The sequence below is a fragment of the Pelophylax lessonae genome (genome assembly GCF_965119305.1).
Source record: "Pelophylax lessonae genome assembly, chromosome: 3".
Taxonomy (NCBI): domain Eukaryota; kingdom Metazoa; phylum Chordata; class Amphibia; order Anura; family Ranidae; genus Pelophylax; species Pelophylax lessonae.
In genome coordinates this window covers 554,972,853-554,990,261 of record NC_138770.1, presented here as the reverse complement: position 1 = coordinate 554,990,261, position 17,409 = coordinate 554,972,853, and the positions used below count along the sequence as shown (strand labels likewise).

Genomic DNA, 17,409 nt, shown 5'->3' with positions numbered 1-17,409 from the left:
GGTCCCCCAAGAGGCGATCGGATATTCCCTGGAACAACTTTACCTATAAATATTAATACCCATTTATATTATGTACACCCAGGAAAGAATCCAGGCCTTTTTTTTAAAGCAATCTAGTGAGCTAGCCAGAACCACCTCTAGATGGAATCTATTTCACATTTTCACAACTCTTACGGTGAAGAAACCTTTCCGTATTTGGAGACTAAATCTGTTTTCCTCTAGACGTAAAGAGTGCCCCCTTGTCCTCTGTGTTGACCTTAAAGTGAACAACTCACTATTTGGACCCCTTATGTATTTATACATATTGATCATATCCCCCCCTTAATCTCCTCTTCTCAAGAGAGAATAAATTCAGTTCCTCTAATCTTTTCTCATAGCTGAGCTCCTCCATGCCTCTTATCAGTTTGGTATTCCCTTCTTTGCACTTTCTCCAGTTCCCCGATATCCTTTTTAAGAACTGGTGCCCAAAACTGAACTGCATATTCCAGATGAGGTCTTACTAATGATTTGTACAGGGGTAAAATGAGATCTCTCTCTCTGGAGTCCATGCCTGTTAATACAAGAAAGGACTTTGCATGCTTTGGAAACTGCAGCTTGGCATTGCATACTATTATTAAGCTTATGATCTACCAGAACACCCATATCCTTCTCCGCTATGGATTCCCCCAGTTCTACTCCACCTAGTATGTATAATGCATGCATATTCTTAGCCCCCAAGTGCATAACTTTACATTTATCAACAATAAACCACATTTACCACATAGTTGCCCAATGAAACAGTGCATTGAGGTCAGCTTGTAAATTGGAGACATCCTGTAAAGAAGTTATTCCCCTGCAAAGCTTGGTGTCATCTGCAAAGACTGAAATGGTACTTTTAATCCCAGACCCTATATCATTTATAAAGATATTTAAAAGTAAGGGCCCCATCACTGAACCTTGGGGTACACCACTGATATCCTTAGACCATTCAGAGTAAGAATAATTAACCACTACTCTATGAATTCTATCTTTTAGCCAATTTTCTATCCATTTACAAACTGATCTTTCCAAGCCTGTAGACGTTACTTTACACATTAGCTGTGAGTGGGGAACTGTGTCAAACGCTTTTGCAAAATCCAAGTATACTATGTCCACAGCCATCCCTCTGTCCAAGGTTTTACTTACCTCCTCATAAAAAGAAATCAGGTTTGTTGACAACTTCTGTCTTTCATGAATCCATGCTGTCTGTTGCTTAAAATATTTTTTTCCAGCAAGAACTTATCTATGTGGTCTTTTATTAAACTCTCCAGTATCTTCCCGACTATAGAAGTTAAACTAACAGGTCTAAAATTCCTTGGCAAAGACTTTGATCCCTTTTTAAATATAGGCACCACATTGGCCCTATGCTAATCCAGTGGTACTATTCCAGTCCTTAACGAGTCCCTAAAAATTAGAAACAAAGGCTTTGAAATTACAGCGCTCAATTCTTTTAGGATGCGTGGGTGAATGCCAACTGGTCCAGGTGCTTTATCCACCCATATTCTGTCTAAATATTATGCTGCTGAGTACTGGGAAACATTTGTATTTTGTAAAAAAATTACATATTTTACTACACCTGCATTTACTAAAAATATTAGCTTTAGCTGGACTGATATTTTAGCAGTAGATGCCTGACATTTTTTTTATTGCCTTTCATTTAGGACTTCCACATTTTATTCGACAGCCAGAGAGGTTAAATGTCTCTAGAAATACTCCATTCAATCTTACCTGTGAGGCTGTTGGGCCTCCTGAACCTGTCAAAATTTATTGGTACCTTAACAGCAGCAAAATCAACGATATTCCCGAAGTGTCGCCAGCGGTTCTTAGTGTGTTGGGTAAGTCATTTTTGCACTGGTACATTTAAGTTATGGTAAAACTAAAAAGGCAACCAATTTTAACTAGGATTATTAAAAAAAGAACTGTACTTATCCTCCCCCTTGTAACCTGAATGTGCACCTTGTCCACAAGGGGGTTCACAATTAGTGGTATCCTTTAGTCTGCACCATCAGCTGGTTCAAAACCACTTCTCCTTTCCTCAAAACATGCAACCTAAGCAGACCAAACAGTGCTGTTACTGACATGAAAATGTAGGCAATCCCAATGGCTAAAAGCTAATTTCAATGTTTAACTACCCCTCCTGGCCCTTGAAATAGGGACCAGGGATGAATGGCTGTCCATGAGAAGGTGTCTTGAATGTGCTGGCTGTAATTGACAGGCTAGCTCCAACATATCAGTGCTTAAAAAAAGACAACTTGAGACACAATTGTAGGCAGGTGCAGTCTGTATTCTCCAATGCAAGGGGAGCTTGATCGCAGCAGCAATGCAGGTGGGTAGAGGAAGTTGAGAGGAAATTGGTTCCTCTATGATTTTCTTGGTCACAGGGAGGCAGCTGATTGAATGCTGGAGCCCCATGTGACTATGGCTGGCCACCTTGGGTCAGGCAGAGTCTATTTAGGACTCCACCTCCCAGGTATGGCATTCTTTTTGCCAACAGCTAGTGCAGGGAAAGGAACCCCGTCTGTCAGGGACAGTAGCAGAGGCCGCGAAAGTTCCAGAGTTCCTTTGTAGCAAATACTGTTGGCATCTTCCAGATTGCATCTCGTGGCCAACCTCTGTCCCAGTTGTAAATGGCTCCTGTAGGGTGTGCCCCCTGCTGGGTCTGTTGCCTTTACACGGACTCTGTGTATTTACTGCCCACCGCACAATGCTGCACCTAACCCACATGGGGCTAGGAATAACTGAATCTTATGGGTCAGACTGAAGCAGAGAATATATATATGGCTGTGGTTTATGTACTCATTGGCAAAGCAAATAATTGACTCTAAACTTTGCTGGTCATTCTTCTAAGGAGGAATACCAAGCGTCAATGGTTGGTAAGCCAGTTCCTGGACCTAAAGAGGGCCTCGTATGTATCACAGCTTTTTAGTGGCACCACACCAGTTCCACAGTAGAAAGTTTTCAAAGTTAAAACACTTTTCTGGTTCCACTTCTCAGGCCATAGGCCTGGATGGAAGTCTTCAGTTCTTGTCACTATAGAGGCCTCACGATAATGTAGTTACAGGCAAGGTTCTTGGGCTTTCATTGTCCATACAGTGAAACAGAGGTGGCTAAACATCACAGCTGGTGCATTAGAGAAACCTTTCAGTCACCACCACCACTGACCTGAACTGGCTGCCCCCCCCCCCCCCATTTGACAGCTCTGGTGAGCAAGTGACCTGCTTTCCTATACCTAGATGTACCAGGTATGTATCCTCCCATTGGCTGAATGTAGCTGTGCGAGAGTGAAGGAAATTTTAAGCGTATGAGCTGCTTTTGGGGCCACCATCAAGTGGACCTGTTCTTTTGCCCATGCATTGGCAAAGTACAAGTTTTCTTATATGCAAATGTATTGCCCCCCAAAAAGTCATAATATTTCTATTTATTTGTCCATAATAAACATTTGCATTCGAGACAGCTGTAGGGTTTGGCTTGTCTTTGGTGTGGCAAGCTACTTGTTTTAATGTTTATGACAAAGTATTCATAAAATACTTTTGATTCTTTACAGATGTAATATATTTAGGGCCAGAACAGAGACGAAGCTGAACCACATTCACATTCTTGAAATCACTTTTGCCTGTCTAATAACTTTGAATGCCATGGTATAGACCTCATGGCAGAACCTCATAAACCTGCCTAGCTCACTGCTGTGCAGTTAATGAGTTATTTGACTTAGTGAGTGATGGCTTTAATTATAATCACTTCTTCCTAAGACAACTCTAAATATACTAACGGTTCTTGAAGTCTGTTGTGTTTATTTGGGTGAGAGGTGATGCAGAGCCACAAGTTGTGTAGTATAACTTCAGAAGGTAACAAATGAATAGAATTGCACTTCTACAGCTAATAATTAACGTTATACATTATAACAGAGCTCATCTTAGTGTTGCTTGCAGAAATACTGAAAAAATTATTGCTGATGAGGATCAATAATGAGAAATGTAAAGTTATGTACTTGGATGTTAAAATTACACATGCAAAATATGCATTAGTAGAGGTTAATCTGGGAAAACAGTAATGGGAAAAGATCTAGGGGTCCTTATAGAACAAAGACTTAGCACTAACATATAATTCCAAGCTGCAGCTAAAAAACTTACAGAATACTCCTACGCATTAAAAAGGGCATACATTCAGAGATAAATCAATAATTCTGCCCCTATACAAAACATAATTTGATGCCTCCTAAACAGTTTTGGCCACAAATCCACAGAAAGGATATCCCTGATCTAGAAAGAGCTCAATGAAGGGTAACAGAATTGATAATGGGGATGGAGGCTCTCTCCCATAAGTAATCACTGCTAAAATTAACAACTACTTACGCTTGAAAAGAGGCGCTTAAGAAGTGTATGATCATATTGCTCACATATAAAAAGGTAACTATAGTAATTGTAATAAACTGTTTATTGTAAGGTCCTTGAAGATGACACATGGTCATAATTTGAGATTGTATGAAAAAGGTTTATGGTCCATTTGCGTCAGTTAAAAGGGACTGCGTTGGATGGCTATTTCAGGCCAGTTTCACCGCACCCACCACTGCAAGACGAGGCAAATTGGTTTGGTAGTATTACATCATTGAAAAAAATCACACAGTAGCAGAAGAGTACTAATACTACTCTAATCTGCACTCTTTCAGACTTATGATTGTTGCTGGTATCCAAAATTTTCAGGTGTATTGGATGTGGCATCCCCTGCTACACACTGGTATTCTACCCTATGGTTGCTACACCACTATAGGGCATTACAGGACCCTGTAATAGCTAATGAGTGAAACCTCAACATGCAATGGGGACATCCAACACACCTGAACGTGTCAATACCAGCTCTTTGTAAGGCATCAAAGAGTCTGACCCCTGGACAGGTATCAGCTAATAACTTCTACCCTTCTAAACTACATTTCACTACCAAAAAGTTTTAGTTTTAGATATTTCTTACAGAAAATAACCTTTCCTGAGAGAAACACAGAGACTGCCATGATTGCTGCCTTCATTGCTGTCATTATGAACCTTGTGCTTCAGTACTCTGAATTATTAACCCAGCACAAGAAAGCAGACAAGGATTTCTGACTTTGCTTTGATTAATAAGAAATGCAAACCTGTTCTAGGTTTGTAAATTAGAAAGGTTTAAAGCCAGGGGGTCAGCATAATAGCCAGGCAGCTAGCATATTTATAAGCGGGTCAGCAATAGCAACCATACAAAACACACAGAGGGCGCACTGACCTAGTGCATTATCCCGAAACAAATAATTTAGTGTATAAAAACACAGTTTTGTGCTCACAAAGGTAACAGAAAATTGCGCATCACAGATCTCAGTAAATTCCATCCAATGTACCAACACGTATGGATATAACAGTCATTGAAGACCCCGTAGGCTGACGAGTTTCAAGGAATTCCTTTTCTTCAGAACCACACAAGAAGACTTCCCACACCCTTCTTATATCCAGCAATAGCAACCCCCTGTTGCTCTTAGAAAGGTTTACTTTAAGGGCAGCTTCACACTGCCCCTTCAATTATGTCACATGGTTTTGCAACGGTTTCAGAAAGAAGTCTATAGAAAAACTGCAGCTAACCCCCACAAAAACCGTGGGTTTGCTGAGGTTTGCCCAAAGCGCAGCTGGGCAATGTGAAGCTGCCCTTAGAAACATGAAAACATGAAAACCTCATTCAAATGTGGCTTTTACCAAGTGAATGGAGACATTTCCCCCTCATGTGATTTTGTTTTTCATGTTACATTCTAATCCGTTTGTATTAAATGATTTTCGAGAACTCAGACTTTAAGCTACTTAGAAATCCGCTCTGCATTTACCGTAAAACAGTAAAACACATTGAGCAGAAACTGTCATATTTTTGGAGTTTGACTCTATTAATAAACAATGGTTCAAATAATGACAAACAAACGTTTCCATGTGATGGTCTGAGTTGGCAAAAAAGAATAATACATACCGTATCTTCCGGCGTATAAGACGACTTTTTACCCCTGGAAAATCTTCTCAAAAGTCGGGGGTCGTCTTATACGCCAAGTATAATATTTTCAAGGTACCTTCAAGAGAGATGCCCAGGAGATTGGAGCGATGCAGGGACTTTTTCTTCTGTTTCGGGCGCATGTACATTATCGGCGCCGCGTCGCATGTTCAGGAAGTTCTGGATACCGTAGCTGCTCTCTGGCGGCGGAGTGATCTGACTGTCATGCACTCTATTGCTCAGGCGACGGGACTACGGTATGTGAGGTGACTCGCAGGGAGCGGGAGATTTAAAACGAATCCCGATGGCGGCGGGTAGCATGGCACTGGCAGCACACAGTGAGTAGGGACTATATGCATATTGTAATGTCTTAAATACCACACTGTAGAATCCTCAAAGTGCCTTATGATGATTAGCATTAGGATTTTCAGTCACACAGCGCACTAGCTGTTGCATTACTCTGTCACAGTGTGCTACATGGCTTTTGGGTGCTAACTTTGTTAATTTATAGCTGTACTGAATAGTGTTGAGCGAACACGGACTGTATTATTCGTGTTCGTACCGAATAATTGGATTTTTTGTACCCGAACACGGACACGGACACTTTACTGTATGTTCGGGTAAAAATCCGTGTTCGGTCGTTTTATTTCCGGGTTTTGCATGCTTTGGCGCTCTTTTCATGGCGGGCTTTCAACAGCCAATCAACAATCGTTTAACTGGTGTGCCTTAAGCCATCCCAGCCATGCCTGCAAATGTCTCAGTAGCTGTGATTGGCCGTCTGAAGCATGTGACCAAGTCTTTATAAGTTCGAGGCAGCCGCAGCGGCGTCATTATGCTGCTTAGATTCAGGGACAGAGCACACATCAACGTGCTGGCTGCTGATTAGGGAAAGATAGGCAGGAAAAAACCATTTGTGTCCGGATAGAATTGAGGGACAGGTCGGAGTGTTTAGGCAGGGCGAGTTGTAGGCATTTTAGGGATAGAGTCTGCTGAATTATATAGGGTCAGTGTCTTCTACAAACTACAATCGATATTGCTGTGTGGGGGGTGGGGTCTGCACTCAATCCTGATCTACGATCTCTTCTCAATCCTGTTAGGGACAGAGTCTGCTGAATTTTAGGGAAACTGTGTTCTACAAACTACAATCGATATTGCTGTGTGGTGTGGGATTGGAGATAGGCAGGTGTCAGTGATCCACATCCATTTTTCTGTGTGTGAGCTGCAGTGAACACAATCTTTTTGGGCTGCAGTGAACACAATCTTTTTGGGCTGCAGTGAACACAATCTTTTTGGGCTGCAGTGAACACAATCTTTTTGGGCTGCAGTGAACACAATCTTTTTGGGGTGCAGTGAACAAAATCTTTTTGGGGTGCAGTGAACACAATCCTTTTTGGTGTGCAGTGAACACAATCTTTGTGGGGTGCAGTGAACAAAATCCTTTGTGGGGTGCAGTGAACACAATCTTTTTGGGGTGCAGTGAACAAAATCCTTTTTGGGGTGCAGTGAACAACATCCTTTTTGGGGTGCAGTGAACACAATCTTTTTGGGGTGCAGTGAACAAAATCCTTTGTGGGGTGCAGTGAACACAATCTTTTTGGGGTGCAGTGAACACAATCTTTTTGGGGTGGAGTGAACAACATCCTTTTTGGGGTGCAGTGAACAAAATCCTTTTTGGGGTGCAGTGAACAAAATCATTTTTGGGGTGCAGTGAACACAATCTTTTTGGGGTGCAGTGAACACAATCTTTGTGGGGTGCAGTGAACACAATCTTTTTGGGGTGGAGTGAACAACATCCTTTTTGGGGTGCAGTGAACAACATCCTTTTTGGGGTGCAGTGAACACAATCTTTTTGGGGTGCAGTGAACACAATCTTTGTGGGGTACAGTGAACAGAATCTTTGTGGGGTGCAGTGAACACAATCTTTGGGGGGTACAGTGAACACAATCTTTGTGAGGTGCAGTGAACACAATCTTTGTGGGGTGCAGTGAACACAATCATTGTGGGGTGCAGTGAACTCAATCTTTGTGGGGTACAGTGAACACAATCTCATACTGAAGGTTTGAGGGTGCTGCCTGTTCCATACTCCCCCTACTCCTCATCTAGCCTTTTAGGGGTACAAACAATAGTAATTGGGGCCTAGTGTGGTTGTGTACGTGTGATATACATACACTTTTTTGGGATCATATTTTCTATTCCGCTATTTAATCAAAAACCTTTGGGGATCAGTTAAATTGGGGGATAGTCTGTGTTGGTACGTGTGAGAGAGATCCACCTTTCCAAGTTGTTGGGGTTCATCTCATACTTCTGAAGGTTTGAGGGTGCTGCCTGTTCCATACTCCCCCTACTCCTAGCCTTTTAGGGGTACAAACAATAGTAATTGGGGCCTAGTGTGGTTGTGTACGTGTGATATACATACACTTTTTTGGGATCATATTTTCTATTCCGCTATTTAATCAAAAACCTTTGGGGATCAGTTAAATTGGGGGATAGTCTGTGTTGGTACGTGTGAGAGAGATCCACCTTTCCAAGTTGTTGGGGTTCATCTCATACTTCTGAAGGTTTGAGGGTGCTGCCTGTTCCATACTCCCCCTACTCCTAGCCTTTTAGGGGTACAAACAATAGTAATTGGGGCCTAGTGTGGTTGTGTACGTGTGATATACATACACTTTTTTGGGATCATATTTTCTATTCCGCTATTTAATCAAAAACCTTTGGGGATCAGTTAAATTGGGGGATAGTCTGTGTTGGTACGTGTGAGAGAGATCCACCTTTCCAAGTTGTTGAGGTTCATCTCATACTTCTGAAGGTTTGAGGGTGCTGCCTGTTCCATACTCCCCCTACTCCTAGCCTTTTAGGGGTACAAACAATAGTAATTGGGGCCTAGTGTGGTTGTGTACGTGTGATATACATACACTTTTTTGGGATCATATTTTCTATTCCGCTATTTAATCAAAAACCTTTGGGGATCAGTTAAATTGGGGGATAGTCTGTGTTGGTACGTGTGAGAGAGATCCACCTTTCCAAGTTGTTGGGGTTCATCTCATACTTCTGAAGGTTTGAGGGTGCTGCCTGTTCCATACTCCCCCTACTCCTAGCCTTTTAGGGGTACAAACAATAGTAATTGGGGCCTAGTGTGGTTGTGTACGTGTGATATACATACACTTTTTTGGGATCATATTTTCTATTCCGCTATTTAATCAAAAACCTTTGGGGATCAGTTAAATTGGGGGATAGTCTGTGTTGGTACGTGTGAGAGAGATCCACCTTTCCAAGTTGTTGGGGTTCATCTCATACTTCTGAAGGTTTGAGGGTGCTGCCTGTTCCATACTCCCCCTACTCCTAGCCTTTTAGGGGTACAAACAATAGTAATTGGGGCCTAGTGTGGTTGTGTACGTGTGATATACATACACTTTTTTGGGATCATATTTTCTATTCCGCTATTTAATCAAAAACCTTTGGGGATCAGTTAAATTGGGGGATAGTCTGTGTTGGTACGTGTGAGAGAGATCCACCTTTCCAAGTTGTTGGGGTTCATCTCATACTTCTGAAGGTTTGAGGGTGCTGCCTGTTCCATACTCCCCCTACTCCTAGCCTTTTAGGGGTACAAACAATAGTAATTGGGGCCTAGTGTGGTTGTGTACGTGTGATATACATACACTTTTTTGGGATCATATTTTCTATTCCGCTATTTAATCAAAAACCTTTGGGGATCAGTTAAATTGGGGGATAGTCTGTGTTGGTACGTGTGAGAGAGATCCACCTTTCCAAGTTGTTGGGGTTCATCTCATACTTCTGAAGGTTTGAGGGTGCTGCCTGTTCCATACTCCCCCTACTCCTAGCCTTTTAGGGGTACAAACAATAGTAATTGGGGCCTAGTGTGGTTGTGTACGTGTGATATACATACACTTTTTTGGGATCATATTTTCTATTCCGCTATTTAATCAAAAACCTTTGGGGATCAGTTAAATTGGGGGATAGTCTGTGTTGGTACGTGTGAGAGAGATCCACCTTTCCAAGTTGTTGGGGTTCATCTCATACTTCTGAAGGTTTGAGGGTGCTGCCTGTTCCATACTCCCCCTACTCCTAGCCTTTTAGGGGTACAAACAATAGTAATTGGGGCCTAGTGTGGTTGTGTACGTGTGATATACATACACTTTTTTGGGATCATATTTTCTATTCCGCTATTTAATCAAAAACCTTTGGGGATCAGTTAAATTGGGGGATAGTCTGTGTTGGTACGTGTGAGAGAGATCCACCTTTCCAAGTTGTTGGGGTTCATCTCATACTTCTGAAGGTTTGAGGGTGCTGCCTGTTCCATACTCCCCCTACTCCTAGCCTTTTAGGGGTACAAACAATAGTAATTGGGGCCTAGTGTGGTTGTGTACGTGTGATATACATACACTTTTTTGGGATCATATTTTCTATTCCGCTATTTAATCAAAAACCTTTGGGGATCAGTTAAATTGGGGGATAGTCTGTGTTGGTACGTGTGAGAGAGATCCACCTTTCCAAGTTGTTGGGGTTCATCTCATACTTCTGAAGGTTTGAGGGTGCTGCCTGTTCCATACTCCCCCTACTCCTAGCCTTTTAGGGGTACAAACAATAGTAATTGGGGCCTAGTGTGGTTGTGTACGTGTGATATACATACACTTTTTTGGGATCATATTTTCTATTCCGCTATTTAATCAAAAACCTTTGGGGATCAGTTAAATTGGGGGATAGTCTGTGTTGGTACGTGTGAGAGAGATCCACCTTTCCAAGTTGTTGGGGTTCATCTCATACTTCTGAAGGTTTGAGGGTGCTGCCTGTTCCATACCCCCCCTACTCCTCATCTAGCCTTTTAGGGGTACAAACAATAGTAATTGGGGCCTAGTGTGGTTGTGTACGTGCGAGATACATACACTTTTTTTGATCATATTTCCTATTCCGCTATTCAATAAAAACCTTTGAGGATCAATTGAATTGCGGGATAGTCTGTGTCGGTACGTGTGAGAGAGATCCACCTTTCCAAGTTGTTGGGGTTCATCTCATACTTCTGAAGGTTTGAGGGTGCTGCCTGTTCCATACCCCCCCTACTCCTCATCTAGCCTTTTAGGGGTACAAACAATAGTAATTGGGGCCTAGTGTGGTTGTGTACGTGCGAGATACATACACTTTTTTTGATCATATTTCCTATTCCGCTATTCAATAAAAACCTTTGAGGATCAATTGAATTGCGGGATAGTCTGTGTCGGTACGTGTGAGAGAGATCCACCTTTCCAAGTTGTTGGGGTTCATCTCATACTTCTGAAGGTTTGAGGGTGCTGCCTGTTCCATACTCCCCCTACTCCTCATCTAGCCTTTTAGGGGTACAAACAATAGTAATTGGGGCCTAGTGTGGTTGTGTACGTGTGATATACATACACTTTTTTTGGATCATATTTTCTATTCCGCTATTCAATAAAAACCTTTCTAGGGCAAGATCTTAAATTACAGAAATATGAGGAGACCGTCAAATAAGGGCCGTGGCCTGGGTCGTGGTGCTGCTGGTAGAGCTCCTGTTGCAAGGAGAGGACATGGTCGATCTGTGCCAGCTACACGCACAAGTGAAACACCTTCCTCAAGTGTGAGTAGGCGACAGAACCTGCATCAGTATTTGGTAGGGCATCAAACGCCCCTAGAAGTGATGAGGCCAGAACAAGTTGAGGCGATAGTAGATTGGTTTGCTGCTGACAGTGCCTCCAGTTCCTTCACATTGTCTCCCACCCAGTCTACTGCAGAAAGGTCAGAGTTGGCACCTGCAGCCAATGTCCAACCGTCTTTCACCTCACCCCCTTGCAAATCAGGCCAGCAGTCTGAGCCCCAAGCCATACAGCAGTCTCTTATTCTTTTTGAGGACTCTGTCAGCAGGGTTTCCCAGGGCCATCCACCTAGCCCTGCCCCAGAAGTGGAAGAGATTGAGTGCAGCGATGCCCAACCACTTATTTCTCAAGATGAGTACATGCAAGGATCATCGCAGCACGTCTCCGATGATGACGAAACGCAGGTGCCAACTGCTGCGGCGTTCAGCATTGTGGAGACCGACAAGGAGGGCAGGGGTGAAGACTGGGTGGAAGATGATGTGGAGGACGATGAGGTCCTCGACCCCACATGGAATGAACGTCATGCAGGTGAACTGAGTAGTTTGGAGGAAGAGGCGGTGGTCGCACAGAGCCACCAGCACAGCAGAAGAGGGAGCAGGGTGCAGAAGCGGAGCGGCCGTGCCCTAGACACTACGCCCGCTACTGCCCAACGCAGCAAGGGAACGAGCGCACCAAAGTCAGCTCAAAGGAGTTCTCTAGCGTGGAAGTTCTTTAGAAAATGTGCTGATGACAGGACACGAGTGGTTTGCACCCTGTGCAATCAGAGCTTGAAGCGAGGCATGAACCTTCTCAACCTGAGCACAACCTGCATGATCAGGCATCTAAGTGCAAAGCACGAGCTGCAGTGGAGTACACACCTTCAAAACCAAGAAACGTCTCTGGCTCATCCTGCTTCCTCTTCTGCTGCAGTCTCGGCCGCTCCAGCCACATCTGTAGTGATACCGGCACCTGCCACCCCGCAAACAGACGATCTGTCAGCAACACCACCACCTGGGTCACCAACAACCATCTCCACAATGTCCCGTGGAAGCGTTCAGCTTTCCATCTCCCAAACACTTGAGAGGAAGAGGAAGTACCCCCCTACCCACCCGCGATCCCTGGCCCTGAATGCCAGCATTTCAAAATTATTGGCCTTTGAAATGCTGTCATTCCGTCTGGTGGAGACGCACAGTTTTAAAAACCTTATGTCGGTGGCTGTCCCACAGTACGTCGTGCCCAGCCGCCACTACTTTTCCAGGCAAGCCATCCCTTCCCTGCACAACCAAGTGGGGGAAAAAATCAGGTGTGCACTGCGCAACGCCATCTGTGCCAAGGTCCACCTAACTACGGATACGTGGACCAGTAAGCACGGTCAGGGGCGTTATATCTCCCTAACGGCACACTGGGTAAATGCAGTGGCGGATGGGCCTGAGGCGGATAGCAATTTGGCGCATGTCCTTCCACCACCGAGGATTGCAGGGCGCTTCAGTTTGCCTCCTGTTCCTAACTCCTCCTACTCCGCTTCCTCATCCTCTACCGCCTCCTCATCCGGACAGCGTAACACCTTCACCACCAACTTCAGCACGGCCAGGGGTAAACGACAGCAGGCAGTTTTACAACTTGCCTGTTTGGGGGACAAACCACACACCGCGCAGGAGTTGTGGAGGAGCATGGAACAGCAGACAAATGAGTGGTTGCTGCCAGCGAGCCTCAAGCCCGGCCTGGTGGTGTGCGATAACGGGCGAAATCTCATAGCAGCTCTGGGCCTAGCCGGTTTGACGCACATCCCTTGCCTGGCGCATGTGCTGAATTTGGTGGTGCAGAGGTTCCTTAAAAACTACCCCGATATGTCAGAGCTGCTGCAGAAAGTGCGGGCCGTTTGTGCGCACTTTCGGCGTTCTCACCCTGCTGCTGCTCGCCTGGCAGCGCTGCAGCGTAACTTCGGCCTTCCCGCTCACCGCCTCATATGTGACGTGCCCACAAGGTGGAACTCCACCTTGCACATGCTGGAAAGACTGTGCGAGCAGCAGCAGGCCATAGTGGAGTTTCAGCTGCAGCACGCACGCGTGAGTCGCTCTGCGGAACAGCACCACTTCACCACCAATAACTGGGCCTCCATGCGAGACCTGTGTGCCTTGTTGCGCTGTTTTGAGTACTCCACCAACATGGCCAGTGGCAATGACGCCGTTCTCAGCTTAACTATCCCACTTCTATGCCTCCTTGAAAAAACAATTCGGGCGATGATGGAAGAGGATGTGGCACAGGATGAGGAGGAGGAGGAGGATGAAGAGGTAACATTTCCAAGGCTTTCAGGGCAGTCATTCGCAAGGGGCTCCGAGGGTGGGTTCCTGCACACGCAAACGCCAGGGACGCAATTGTCCAGCAGGGGCACAGTTCTGGAGGATGAGGAGGATGAGGAGGAGGAGGAGCTGGAGGAGGAGATGGAACCATGTTCACAGCAGGGTGGCACCCAGGCCAGCTCATGGCCATCACTGGTGCGTGGCTGGGGGGATACAGAGGACACGGACCATACACCTCCCACAGAGGACAGCCTTTCGTTGCCTCTGGGCAGCCTGGCACACATGAGCGATTACATGCTGCAGTGTCTCCACAACGACCGCCGAGTTGCCCACATTCTAACTTGTGCTGATTACTGGGTGGCCACGCTGCTGGATCCCCGTTACAAGGACAACGTACCGTCCTTAATTCACTCACTGGAGCGCGATCGCAAGATGCGCGAGTACAAGCGCACGCTGGTAGACGCCATGCTGCTGGCATTCCCATCTGACAGCGGGGCCACAGTGGAAGCACAAGGCAGAGGAGGAGGAGGAGGAGGTCGCCAACGCAACCAGGGCACCGCCAGCACCTCAGAAGGCAGGGTTAGCATGGCCGAAATGTGGAAAAGCTTTGTCAGCACGCCACAACAAACAGCAGCACCAGCAGCTCAGATGGAACGTCTTAGCAGGAGGCAGCATTTTACCAACATGGTGGAGCAGTATGTGTGCACACGCCTACATGTAGTGAATGACGGGTCTGCCCCCTTCAACTTCTGGGTCTCCAAATTGGGCACATGGCCTGAGCTTGCCCTTTACGCCTTGGAGGTGCTGGCGTGCCCTGCAGCCAGTGTATTATCTGAACGGGTATTTAGCACGGCTGGGGGCGTTATAACAGACAAGCGCAGCCGCCTGTCCAGAGACAATGTGGACAAGCTCACGTTCATTAAAATGAACCAGGCATGGATCCCACGGGACTTTTCCGTACCTTATGCAGAATAGCAATGGATACCGACCTTACCCACCCATTGTTCCATTTTTGCTCTTTCTCACTCTTTTGGGGTGTACCCTCATTTAAAATTTGTGAAAAGAAGCAGTGTTGGCTACCTCGTCCTCCTCCTCAGGGCCAGATTAATGTAGGGGCTATTGGAGCTGCAGCTCCAGGCCCCTACCTTTTATATAGGCCCCGGGTTGGCCATATTCACTGTTACCGCTCTTCTGTCACTTGTAAACACAGAAGTCTGGCTTCTATGCTCGCTTCCCCAGGCAGCACCCTCAGAACCTCCCCACACAGCGTGAAGGCCGGACAAGGAGGGACAGTTGGCGATGCATGGATGTGTTTATGGGCTTCAGAGACAGCATCCCATGTTGAATTAGGCATGCATGGCTGCACCCTTCCTCCTCTGGGTGCATGGCAAGGCACGGCCCTAAGGCCCTTCAAAATCCTCAGCACCAAGCCCATGATGCTGTTAATCCGGCCCTGGTCCTCCTCCACCGCCGCTTCCACCTACACCGCCCATAGGTGTGCGCAGCCTATTGCATTAAGGTGTGCACCCCAAAGTTGAAATACACATGCATGTGTTTGCCAGCAGGGAGAGTAATGTATCGGGGCCATGTACCTGTAGGCAAGGAGAAATAGAGCAGAGCAGGTCCCAGGGAGATCTTTCCCATCTCCTCACTGGCAATGCTATGTGCCCTAGGTGATTAGGGTGTGCCCAGGCACACCCAGCACACCCTGTGCGCACGCCTATGTCACCGCCACATCCACCACCACCTCAACCTCCCTCCTACTCCATATGGGCCTCGTCCTTCAGAGATGAAGAAGAACATTGTTTTATTTTTCTGTTTTTTTTTGTTGTTTTAAGTTATTTCCCTATCCACATTTGTTTGCAGAGCACTTGCCATGCTCTTAATTACGTTTTGCTGCCATTTGCAGCACTCTAGCCCTTTCCTTTGGTGTTTTAGAGCCATTTTAGTGCCTTAAAGTTCGGGTCCCCATTGACTTCAATGGGGTTCGGTGTCCGGGAAAAGTTCGGTAAAAGTCCGGGACACGGACCCGGACTTTTTTTTAAAGTTCGGCCGAACCCGTCGAACACGGACATCTAGGTGTCCGCTCAACCCTAGTACTGAATGATAGACTATAACACAGTTTAGCAATAACAAAATCGGTACCCAAAAGCTATGTGGCACACTGTGACAGAGCCATGCAGCACCTAGTGTGCTGTTTGAATGGTTATCTCACTTTCTTACAGTACCTTGGAGACATACAAGAGATCTGAGAAAATGTTTTTCAATGGTGTTGCCTTGCTTCGGAAGGGGGGTAGTCTTATATGGCGAGTATATCCCAAAAGCAATATTTTAACTTGAAAAGTAGGGGGGTCATCTTATACGCCGGAAAATACGGTAAATGATTTAGTATCAATTAGGCAGGCCATTCACGGTTTGACTCTGGGCTGGTTTCTGCAATGTATGGGCAGGCTGAATGTACTAATTTGGGTACAACCAGCATGCCGGGGTTTACCTGCGATTATCGCTAGCGGCTGCTATAGCCACAAGCAATAATCACTGTATTCTCCCAGCAGGGATGGCTTCCCCCACCCTCCCTTCCGGGAGAAGATGATGGCCAGCCTTAATCATTTTGCTGAGTTGTGTTGCTTAAAACTTTCATTAATACGTATTCTTCAATAGCCACAAAATATATAAATTTACTATGTGTAAAAAAAATGCCTTTGCAAAGATCTCCGGGTATAAGCACAGATTTTGCTGCCCTCCTAGGGTCAGGGGAACCCGATGGGAACATTGTGTAAAGAACAAAAAGAGGGCACACCAACCTTGTGCATTACCCAAATGAAGTTTATTAAAATGAAATAAGAGGAATTATACTCACAAACATAAAAATGTAAAAAGCATATCGATCCACACATGGATTCAAAGTAACCAGGTCATCAGGACAGTGTCCAGCATGCCGGAGGACCTTCCAAATGGCTGACGCGTTTCGAGGGGGGATTCCCCTCTTCTTCAGAGCCAGCCAGCTCTGAAGTCGGTCATTTTGAAGGTCCTCCGGCATGCTGGACACTGTCCTGATGACCTGTTACTTTGGGTCCATGTGTGGATTGATATGCTTTTTACATTTTTGTGAGTATAATTCCTCATTTCATTTTAATAAACTCCATTTGGGTAATGCACATAGTCGGTGCACCCTCTTTTTGTTCTTTACACAGTAAAAATATATTGTTGACATCATCGCTGTGCTGTACATAACCTGTGCAGAGAGCTGAGCAGAGGAGGGAACACAACAGGCTCACACACCAGTTCTTTTGGCAGAACAAAACGCTTATATAGAGCACTTTTGTACAGGCATTTAGGAGCATTTAGCATTTTTTTCTGCCAGAAAACTCAAAAAATGTAAACCTGAAGGGTTTTTTTTCTGCCTCTAAAGCAGGGGTCTTCAAACTATGGCCCTCCAGTTGTTCAGGAACTACAATTCCTATCATGCCTAGTCATGTTTGTGCATGTCAGAGTTTTAC

The 17,409-nt window shown here is 45.3% G+C and overlaps 1 protein-coding gene across 2 annotated transcripts in view; it reads left to right on the top strand.

Moving 5' to 3' along the window:
* Positions 1-17,409, top strand: part of MERTK (MER proto-oncogene, tyrosine kinase) — a 171,426-nt gene that overhangs the window by 37,487 nt on the left and 116,530 nt on the right. For both annotated transcript variants that reach the window (XM_082251929.1, XM_082251928.1), the window contains exon 4: positions 1,680-1,853. In XM_082251929.1, the coding sequence (XP_082108055.1) occupies positions 1,680-1,853 (174 nt within the window). The remainder of the gene's footprint in view (positions 1-1,679; positions 1,854-17,409) is intronic.